The sequence below is a fragment of the Miscanthus floridulus genome, chromosome 14 (assembly GCF_019320115.1).
Source record: "Miscanthus floridulus cultivar M001 chromosome 14, ASM1932011v1, whole genome shotgun sequence".
NCBI classification, from domain to species: Eukaryota; Viridiplantae; Streptophyta; class Magnoliopsida; order Poales; family Poaceae; genus Miscanthus; species Miscanthus floridulus.
The window spans coordinates 93762909-93773439 of NC_089593.1; the positions used below are offsets into that span (position 1 = coordinate 93762909).

The 10531-nt window shown below is 42.6% G+C and overlaps 1 protein-coding gene across 2 annotated transcripts; it reads left to right on the plus strand.

Annotated features, from left to right (window-relative positions):
- The first annotated feature begins 3329 nt into the window (after nt 1–3329).
- Nucleotides 3330–10319, plus strand: LOC136504828 (putative disease resistance protein RGA3). Of its 2 annotated transcripts, none has more exons than XM_066499852.1 (4): nt 3330–3729; nt 4463–5596; nt 6157–8714; nt 9630–10319. In XM_066499852.1, the coding sequence occupies exons 1-4, from the start codon at nt 3448–3450 to the stop codon at nt 9691–9693; spliced, it is 4038 nt and encodes a 1345-aa protein (XP_066355949.1). In that variant the 5' UTR covers nt 3330–3447; the 3' UTR covers nt 9694–10319. The 2 variants fall into 2 exon arrangements, with proteins under 2 accessions (XP_066355949.1, XP_066355948.1); XM_066499851.1 differs by having other exon boundaries at nt 3331–3729; nt 9627–10318.
- Nucleotides 10320–10531: the final 212 nt, after the last annotated feature.

The window sequence follows — 10531 nt, forward strand, 5'->3', positions numbered from 1 at the left end:
GGAAGGTTTCACTAGTTCTACTGATCCAACCAACCTGCCCCCAGCCCATCTGAACCAAGACTCTGTTGACATGGCTGAAATAAGGGATGCCATTTACAATGCTATGTGGGAAGGGAGGGAAACAAACACTAGTTGATGTAATATGTTCTTGAATTTAGTTTCTGTACCCTGCTATGGAACTTATGTGTGTCATGGTGATGTAATAATTTGGTGGACAAAGCTGAGACCAATTTTATGCTTCATTCATTCTATTCTTGAAACATTCTGTTCTTCATGATCTGTTAGTCTGTGGTTAGTTCATACAACTATTAATATTGTTGTCAGTCTGTTCTTGACTAATTCTGTTGTTGATTTATTACATGCCAGTCCTAGGATGGATTCAGGTGCATTTGAGGGTGGGTTTGTTGTTGGTACTTTAGTGATGGAGTAGCTCATCAATGGTGGTTCTGCCCCTGTTGTAGCTGGTGCTAGTGCTAGTGCTGCTGCCCCTGTTGCAGCTAGTGCTGGTGCTGGTGCTGCTCCAGGTGCAGCAAACCCTGTTGATGTTGCTGTTCCTGTAGCTGGGAATGGGGCTATGAGGGCAATGAGGTGGACCAACACCACCTCTGGCTTTGTGCTAAGGAGGATGGCTGCCCTTGTTAGTGATGGTAGCAGGCCTGAGAAGGTTTTCAAGGACAAAGATGTGAATTCTGTGGCCAAAGCCCTTAAGCAGTTCTGTGGGGAGGTTGTTAGCCCAACTCAAGTGTACAACCACTTGAGAAAGTGGAGGCAGAAATGAGCTAGGGTGAGCAAGTTGAAGGACCTTAATGCTGCTCTTTGGGATGACCAGGCTCATGCTATCATGCTTGAGCAAGAGCACTACCTTGGCCACTACAAGGTAGCAGTTTGATCTCGTCTTTGCCTTGACTACCTACATTTGTCCTTCTTAAACTACATTTGCCCAACTCTGTAGGACCATCCTAAAGATGCAGAGTTTCTTAACTGCCCTATTAGGTTCTACACTGAGATGGAGGCTATCTTTGCTAATGCCATGGCCACAGGCAAGTTTGCACTTGGGTCTGGTGAAGCCTTAGGGCAGAACCAGGCTGACAGTGTTGGTGCCAAGGCTGATGGTCCTCCTTTGACCCACACCACAGTCCTAGTGAATAGGGAGGGGATAGCAAGGCCACCGAACTGCTTCCTACCTCTTTAGCTGCTGGCCCAAAGAGGAAGAGAGAGAACTTCTTTGAGAAGGAGATGCTCATGTTGACTAACATGTCAGATGCTGTGAACAATGTGGCCAATGCTCTTAGGGAGACTGGACCTGCCCATGTTGATGCCAATCTGTACCTTGCTGTGATGGAGATGCCTGGCTTCAGTGAGGAGGCATTTATTGTTGCCTACACCTTCCTCTTGGACAATAAGACCCAAGGCAGGGGCTTTGTGAACATGAGTGATGCCCACAGGGCCCTTTGGCTTAGGACCTTCCTGGCCAAAAACTACTATGTGTAGTTCCACTACACATGAAGGGCTAGAAGGCTAGGAGGGGGTTGACTGTAGAGATGTATAGTTCCTCCATCTCTCCTCACCCATTCTCTCTTCTTTTGACAACAGGACCTTTTGTGCAGTCTGCTTGTTCTTTTGACACTTGACTTTGATGGTGTAGTTTGCCTAGGAGGGTGGCTAACAATAGGCAAGGATTTGGGAACATTTGAGCCCTTGACTGTTAGGCTGAACTTGGTATTGTAAAAAACTTATTTGTAGCCTCTGTTGGCTACTTTTTATTTGATAACTAGTTGCATATTTTTGTTGTTTATGCCTCTGGTGGTAACTATGGGATTTAGGCCCCGTTCGCTGGTCTGAAACTTGGCTGAAATTGGCTGAAAAACACTGTTCCGGCTGAATTATTGTGAGAGAAAAACACCGTTCCGGCTGAAAAAAGAAGCCGAATAAGCCGAATATGGGGTAAGCCGAACATGGCCTTAAAGGCCTATAATGCATAAAACAAACTTGAGGTGGCTACCTTATTCTTGTTTTGATGGTTTACAGTGTTGTGCTTTCTTCTTTATTTGCCTGTCCTTTCATTCTACACTTATGCTCAGTTGTACTCCACAGCAACAATATCCTCTTGTGATGGCTGATGGCAGTGAGTGCAACTGTTGTTTATTTGCCTCTTTATTTGGTTCTTATAATTCTTGGTAGCCATCAATGACTAAACAAGGAAAATAACAGCTGAGGATAATTTTTTTATCAAGTTACCGATGATGTTCATCATCATTCAAACTGAATGGTTGACTGAGACATGTCATTCAGACCACTTACATGTTCTATATTTGGTTGGTTTCAGAGAATGCCTCCATGCTATGTGATCTTTGAAGGGAAGAAACCTGTGATTTATTTTACATGGTATGAGTGTGCTAAGCAAGTGCTTAGGGAAGAAGAGGCTATCTATCAGAAGTACAACAACTATGATGATGCTCTTAGAGATTTTAATGCAAGGGTACCTCAAGAACCCTTGCTGTTACCAATTCATGCCCCTCATGGGGATGCATCAGCATCTCATGAATTGATGACAGGTCAAAGTTCTGAAATCTATCCTCATTCACCTGGGCTACAAGGCTGTTGCAAAAATACTGTCATCTTGATCTTGTTTATGGTTGTAGTTGGTCTGTCACTCAAGCTGTTCATGTGCCACAGCTGTTGTTTTAATTAGGCCGATGATGACACAATAGGATAACTGTATTAGCTGGCTACATGCTTTCTGTTAACTTGTTGCCCTTCTCGGCTTGCCAAGGCTGATGGTTGTTGTATTTTGGCCAATGATGACACAATGGATCGATACATTAGTTGGCTACATATCATTTTGCTGTCTCTTATCTATTTCTGTGAACTTTTTCGTTTGTTGACTTCAAAACTTGACTGACTCATGCTTCTGTTCTTCTTTACTGACTTTGATTATCCCATGTAGCCAGTAATGTCATGAATTGTTAAATTAGCATGTCTGAGACCAACTATTTCATGCTGAAACTTTGATTTGTTGTTGTAACGGATATGGAAGAGCAACCTCATTCTCCTTTCATTCATGTCCATTTCTGTTTGTTGTTATGGGTTTGGCCGACCACAGCCAAATGACAAACACTATCTCGGTATGGTAGTTGGTGGCGGTTAGCTTCTCAGCCCGGCTACCTCTTCGATGATAAACACAGCCTCGCATGAACCGAACTCATTGGGTACATAGACGCAAACAAAAGCTGTTGTACCACTTAGGGCAGGCCTGCCCAGGTCTGGGCCAGTTGGGCTGGCCACACCGGCCAGGTACAGGGTCGCAAACACGCCCTATATTTCCCTCCCTACGCCGAGCGGCGGAGGGCCCACGCTGCCGTTGACCTGGCCTGCTACTGCGGTGTGCCGTGAGCAGTGCGGAGTCGTTCGCATCGCATCCGGCATTCCGGCGCCCGGCGTCCCTCCATGGCTTTGGCTGGAGTCGGGGAGGCGCTCGCGTCCGTAGTGCTCAAGGAGGTGTCGCTCAAGCTGGGATCCGCTGTCGGGCAGCAGATCAAGGCGCGATGGAATCTGGAGCGAGATATGGAGGAAATCAAGAGCACGCTGGGGATAGTGCAAGCCGTACTGAGGGATGCCGAGAGGCGATCCGTCAGGGAGGAAGCGGTCAACCTTTGGCTTAAGATGCTCAAGGACGCCGCCTACGAAATCTCCGACATGTTCGATGAATTTGAAGTCAAATTGACAAAGGTAAGTCTTCTCGCTTGTGCTATAAATGAAAAAAAGCTCATTTCCCCCCACATATTAGTATCCTGTTTAGTGTCTTGATGAACTGCTGCAGCAATAATCCTGATAGATCCCAGTCATAATAAGTAGTACTTGGAATCCAGTATCAATCTATATATACGCACACACATCACTAAACATCTTTATCTAAAGTTATAAGGCACAGATTTGGTAATTTGGGTCCCATACTAGTCCACCATCGCCCTTCGCCGGCAAGATCTAGGATGGCTTGCACTGGATCCTTCATCAACTGCGGCAAGTGGGCAGAGAGGACGCATATTGGAAGAACTTCCACCCGTTCACTGTCATGTACCAAGAGTCCCTTTGATGGGTTCAATGGCGGTGAAAATTTATTTTATACCCATTGCTCTACGGAAGAAGAGAATATTAACTGTCATGATACCTCAACAAAGGAGGCCCAACGATAGCAATACCAATTGGAATGCTAGTATTGCGTACCAATGAACTAACTTGGGGCGCGTTTGATTGGGTGCATAGGTGATAGTCCTACCACAAAGGAGGCCCAACACAGATGCTAGGAATAGGATGCTGTTTGTTTGTCTACATTCTTTTAAACCCCTACATGCGTCCTATATTTTTTATTCATCTGCTAACAAGCTGTTGCATCAGTTATTTAGGTAATTTGTCTGTTTTCCCCCCTTTTAAAACTGGGTTTGAATGATTTCATATTGAACAGGGGAAGATCTCTAGCTCTGTTGCCAAGCTTACTATGGGTAAAAAGCTGAAGAATATGAGAGAAAAGTTAACAAAGATAGCCGCACAGCGGACACAGTTTGCATTCAACCTAGATGCCTCTTCAACAGACCACGAAGAAATCAAGAAGAGACAAACAACATCAAAGATCAATAGAGCAACTATCGTTGGAAGGCAGAAAGAGAAGGATGACATTGTAACATTACTAAAATCAGATGAGGAACAAGAAACACTAGTAATCCCTATCTTTGGGTTCGGGGGTATTGGTAAGACCACACTAGCTAAATTGGTTTTCAATGATGATCAGATGCAAGATTTCGATCTGCGAGTATGGGTTTATGTGTCTCCTCATTTTGATTTGGAAATGATTGGCAAAAGTATAATATCACAATTCAAACAACCTGTTGAGGGTTTGGATGGTCTACAGTCTGTAAGTAATTGTCTAGAGGAGACATTGGGTGGCAGAAGTTGCTTGATTGTTTTGGATGATGTATGGGAGAGCAACTTCTTTCAGTTGGATAATTTAAGGCTGATGTTAAGTAACATCAAGGAGAAAAGCAAGATTAGGATCATTGTAACAACACGAACTGAAGAAGTTGCAAGGAACATAGGCACTGTTACACCATACAAGCTGAAGCCATTGTCTGATGATCATTGCTGGACATTGTTCAAACATATGGCTTTTCAATCTGGTTTCTCCTGCAGAGAAGATAAAAATGCGTTGGACAAAATTGGGTGGGATATTGCAAAGAAGTGCCAAGGAGTGCCAATGGCAGTTCAAGCTGTTGGGTTTATGCTGCGCAACAAAAGTGTCGAGGAGTGGAGAAATGTGAGGGATAGTGATATTTGGGATGGCTCCTCAACCACCGATATGCTACCATCGCTGAAGCTTAGTTACTACCAGATGACTGATTACTTGAAGCTTTGCTTTTCCTATTGCTCAGTGTTTCCTAAAGGCTGTGAAATACATAGGGGTGATCTAATTCAGCAGTGGATATCTCTTGGATTCATTCCATCCAGCCCTGGAGAACAATTGACACTTGAGAAGATTGGGGAAAACTATGTGAACGAGCTACTAGGAATGTCCTTTCTCCAATACTCAAGGCCAACATCCTTGGTGAGTGATTAATAGTAGTATATACCTCACTACTCTTGGCATCCAAATCCTAACCATCCTTGGTGTGATTTCCTATTTTAAGTTATTTTTTAAAACATGCATACTACTTCCTCTAATTAATCATAAATATAAGTTTATTTGTACATCGACCCAGTCTCCAATGACTTTTTGGCTAGCAGTATCCATAAAAATAAATAATCTTAAATGGAGATAGTTATATACTACGAAAATATTTTTCATGATGAGTTTATGAGCCTCAACCTTGTGTTATCAATCAATGTGAAACTTTACAAATTGGTGAAAATTCAGAAAAAAAAAGGAAAAACTAAAATAGACTTACATTTGCCGTCACAGGCAGTGCCAAGTAAAACTGTCCCGAGCATGGAGAGCAAAAATCAAACCTAAGCAAAAGTTCAGGTGGATATTTGCTAAAAAAAGGGCTTATAGGAGAGATAATCGAACCTGGGTCTCTTGACCTTGGAAATTTAACTGGTATATGGACTAAAAATGCAGGGTGGCACTTTTGGATTAGTTTAATTAATATAATCTATTTATTGCAGGTAACCAAGGAGGACACACATAACTCTATGCTGCTTAGCATGCACGATTTAATTCATGATCTTGCTAGATCTGTTCTTGGAGATGAACTGCTTTTCGTGGATGGTAAAAAGGGATACACTTCTAGAAATGGCAATCACCGGTATGCATTAGTAGTCAATGGTACAAGACAAATAGATTTATGTGATTATGTTCCTACCAAATTAAGATCTCTGCATATTTTTTACTCTGCGGAAATTCATCCGTCCTTATATAGTAAATCCTTGCGTGTCTTGGATTTAAGCATGTTTTCCAGTGGAAGCTTTCCAGCATCTATTGGTAAATTGAAGCAATTGAGGTACCTTGGTGCTCGTGGGATGCAACATGAATCAGTTCCTGAGGATGTCACTAGCCTTTCAAAGCTAATGTATTTGAACATAAGTGGTTCCTCCAAAATTTCAATGCTGCCCGACTCAGTTAAGGCACTTAGAAGCTTACTGCATCTAGACCTATCTGGGTCTTGTAACCTTTCTTCACTACCAGAATCATTCGGAGACCTGATAAACCTATCACATTTAAACCTTGCGAATTGTTCTTTACTCAAAGCTTTGCCCGAGTCAGTAAACAAACTCAGAAGCTTGCTACATCTAGACCTATCTGGGTGTTGTAACTTATGTTCATTACCAGAATCATTCGGTGACCTGGAAAACCTCTCACATTTAAACCTTGCAAATTGTTCTCTATTCAAAGCTTTGCCCAAGTCAGTAAACAAACTCAGAAGCTTGGTACATCTAGACCTATCTGGGTGTTGTAACCTCTGTTCATTACCAGAATCATTCGGCGACCTGACAAACCTCACAGATTTGAACCTGGGGAATTGTATTCATCTCAATACTTTGCCAGATTCAGTAAACAAACTCAGAAACTTGTTTCGGCTGGACCTGTCAGGGTGCTGTAACCTGTGTTCACTGCCAGAATCATCAGGTGACCTGATGGACCTCTCACATTTATACCTGGCGAATTGCTCACTACTCAAAACTTTGCCTGAGTCAGTGGACAAACTCAAAAGCTTGCTACATTTAGACCTAAGTGGTTGTAGTAGCCTCTGTTCGTTACCAGAGTCTTTTGGTGAGCTGATAAATCTATCACATTTGAATCTGGCAAAATGTACTGATCTTTGTTCTTTGCCCAAGTCTTTTGGAAGGCTATGTGAACTTCAGTATTTGAACCTGTCAGATTGCTTAAGACTTGGTCTATGGTTTGATATTGTCACTCTCTGTTGTCTTACTAAGCTACAGTATCTAAACCTGTCCCGTTGTCCAAGTCTCATGCGTATACCTGAATCTATCAACAATCTAAAAAATCTCCATACTTTAGATCTCTCGAGATGTCACTGGATCGAGAGATTTCCAGAAAGTCTATGCGGAATGGCCAGCCTCAAGTTTCTGCTAATACATGAGTGCGGACCATGGTTGCAACAGCGTCTCAGGGAGTCTCAGCTTAAGAATCATGTGCTAATGTTGCCCAAGTTTATTGTTCAAAGAACAGATTCAGGCACTTCCAGCAATATTTCACGCCTGCAATCTGTATATCCTGCAGAGCTAGAAATTGTATGCCTTGAAAATGTGACAAGTATCGAAGAAGTGGATGCAGTAAATTTGGCAGGTAAGTCAATACTTTCCAAATTGGCATTGGCATGGACACCAGCAGCTGAACGCTTTCTGGAGGATGAGGCTTTGCTCCAAGGACTCCAGCCTCCTGAAAATCTCATGTTTATAAAAGTACAAGGCTACATGGCAACTTCCTTTTCTGGATGGATGATGTGTATGGAATCATGTCTACTGCATCTTGTTTGCATTGAGATGGTAGATTTACCGAGATGTGAACAACTACCGGTGTTTGGCCAATTACCAAATCTAGAGCGGTTGATTCTAAAGAGGATGCCAATCTTCAGGAAACTGGGAACTGAAATTTGTGGGGGAAGTGGAGCATTTAAGAAACTAAAAGAGTTCACACTAGTAGATCTTGACACCTTAGAAGAGTGGATTACCAAGGTTCCACTGAATGGTGAGTTCATGTTCCCCAGTCTTAACAAGTTGGAAATCTGTGGCTGCCCTAAGTTAAGGTTGACACCATGCCTGCCTAGAGCAATTGAATGGAGAATCCAAGCGAGTGATGAAATTATAGCAAGTCAATATGATGCAGGATCACCATCCTCTTTGACACTATCAAAACTGCATGTTACAAGCTGCCAGCTGCAACCCAACCAGTGGGCACTGCTCGGATTTCTCCCTGCTCTTGAGGTATTGGAAATTTCAAACTATGGACTGGGAAAATTGCCAGACGGCATCAGTTTCCTGGTATCACTGCGATCACTGAAAATAGATTTGTGCTTTGATGGTCCAAAAGAACAATTCGATTGGTCACCATTTCTTTCTGCAATTTCTGGTGACGGGGAGGTTGTGATGTTCCCGTTAACTCAACTTACTGCATTGGAGAATTATGAAATAAGTTTTAATAATGAATTGCAAACATGGTGCAAGAAGCATGATAGGTGGACCTTGCAGCCGCCAAAAACGAGGTAACTTTTAGAGCAGTTTTTAGTATGCCCTCTTGCATTATCGTCCAGTTGCCACCGCACATTGCTTTAAAGTTCATGTTAATGTGGAATGTGTCAAGTATAAATGAATCGTCCACCCTTCTTCATCATTTTAAGCTTTTCGGTTGAACTAGTCAGTTTGTCGTGAATCTTGAAGTGTTAAGAACAGCGAAACACATATATAGAACATGCAGCTACGCGCAATCATGCCCACTAGCATTTTTGCACACTAGAAATACTGGGTTAGCACATAAAAGGCTAGTCCCTGTGTACCAAAAAAACACATTTTAGACATGAACACATTCTCCAAAATACAACTTTGATACTTTTTGTTACGATATATTTACAAACATAGAAACATTATATTATTTATGAAACTGTATTATGAGATAAATATGCCTTTTCAGATATTGGAACTCAACTCATAGCAATTTCCAAACCATTGACATAGCAATTGACCAAATTGGCATAGGCATTGTCAAGCACGAATAAATTTTACATAGGCATTGTCAGACTAGATGAATAAAATTTACATAGCCATTGTCAGACCATCGACAACAAATTGACATAGTATTCACAACAAATTAATATAGCATCAAATTCATTTGAAATGCATTTGTCAATCAAAATGACAATCACTTTCACAACAAATTTACATAGCAATTTTGTTTTCATTTACCTTGTACTAGAGGAGAGGAATTTGGTAAGGGGTCAGGGCTCGTGGTAGGGGCGGCCATCCAAAGGTGCTCGAGGCTGAGCTACCCACTACCTCCGATTGGTGTCACCACTGGCATCCCTATATATCCCTATTAGACGTTTTTGTTATTATTTATAGGTTTATTTAGATAAGAAACATATACTGATTTTTCTACTCCTATTGCTTATTTTTTTTAGCAGTGGGCAACTTTCTTTGAACGACACTTGGTCAGGATCGAACAGAAGGAAGAAGCGCGGCCCCTGAGCAGGTAGTACATCCTTCGGCTCAAGCAGCAAGCTGAGGCGCTCAGTGCCGTCGGGCAGACTCTTCGTGATAACGAAATCATCAGGTGCATCCTCCAGTGCAGCAGCAACAACGTCAGCTTTGATGATAAGAAAGCAATCATGGACATCCTCTACCCCAATATGGAATATAGGAAAATCGACTTGGACGACTACGTCTTCGTTGGGTCACTCCCCCCAATTAACGGCCTAACGCTGAATGGTCTCTATGCTCGTCTTGTGGTTGGCAACGTTCGGCTGCATCCGCTCCTCGTCCTACTACTGCAGTTAGTCATAGCTGCCGTCTGTCTCCTCTGCTACCGCCGTCTGTCTAGCTCACCGCCCTAGGCAAATGCTGCTTCAGCGCCATGTGAGGGACATGGCCATGCTGGGGCGATTGCAGCGATTTCTTAGCTCAGCGCGATGTAGCAGTAGCAGCTAGCGAGCCATGGTTGCTGTAAAATATATGCAGGAAGAGATCCCTCCTAAAGGTCCTCGGTGTTTCATTATATAGGAGTACAAGAGTACAACACAATTACAACAGGGAGTTGTTATGGTAACCAACTCCAACTATAAACATGGAATAGCCACGGGATAGGATCCACGTGATCAACTATTCCTAAATATACCAACTCCTAAATATAGCATATTCTAACATCCTCTTGCAATCTCAGCCATTGGCAAGGTTGAGATTGAACTTAAACTCTCTCAATTTGGATGCCGAGATAGGTTTAGTAAAACCGTCTGCCACTTGATCACCTGTGCTGACAAATATGATATCCAGTAACTTTTGTGCCACCCTTTCACGAACAAAGTGAAAA

Coding starts and splice junctions, on each gene's coding strand:
- LOC136504828 (XM_066499851.1), top strand. CDS start 3,448: ATGGCTTTGGCTGGAGTCGGGGAGGCGCTCGCGTCCGTAGTGCTCAAG. Junction 5,597..6,156: donor ACTCAAGGCCAACATCCTTG/GTGAGTGATTAA, acceptor TATTTATTGCAG/GTAACCAAGGAGGACACACA. Junction 8,715..9,626: donor TTGCAGCCGCCAAAAACGAG/GTAACTTTTAGA, acceptor TATTTTTTTTAG/CAGTGGGCAACTTTCTTTGA.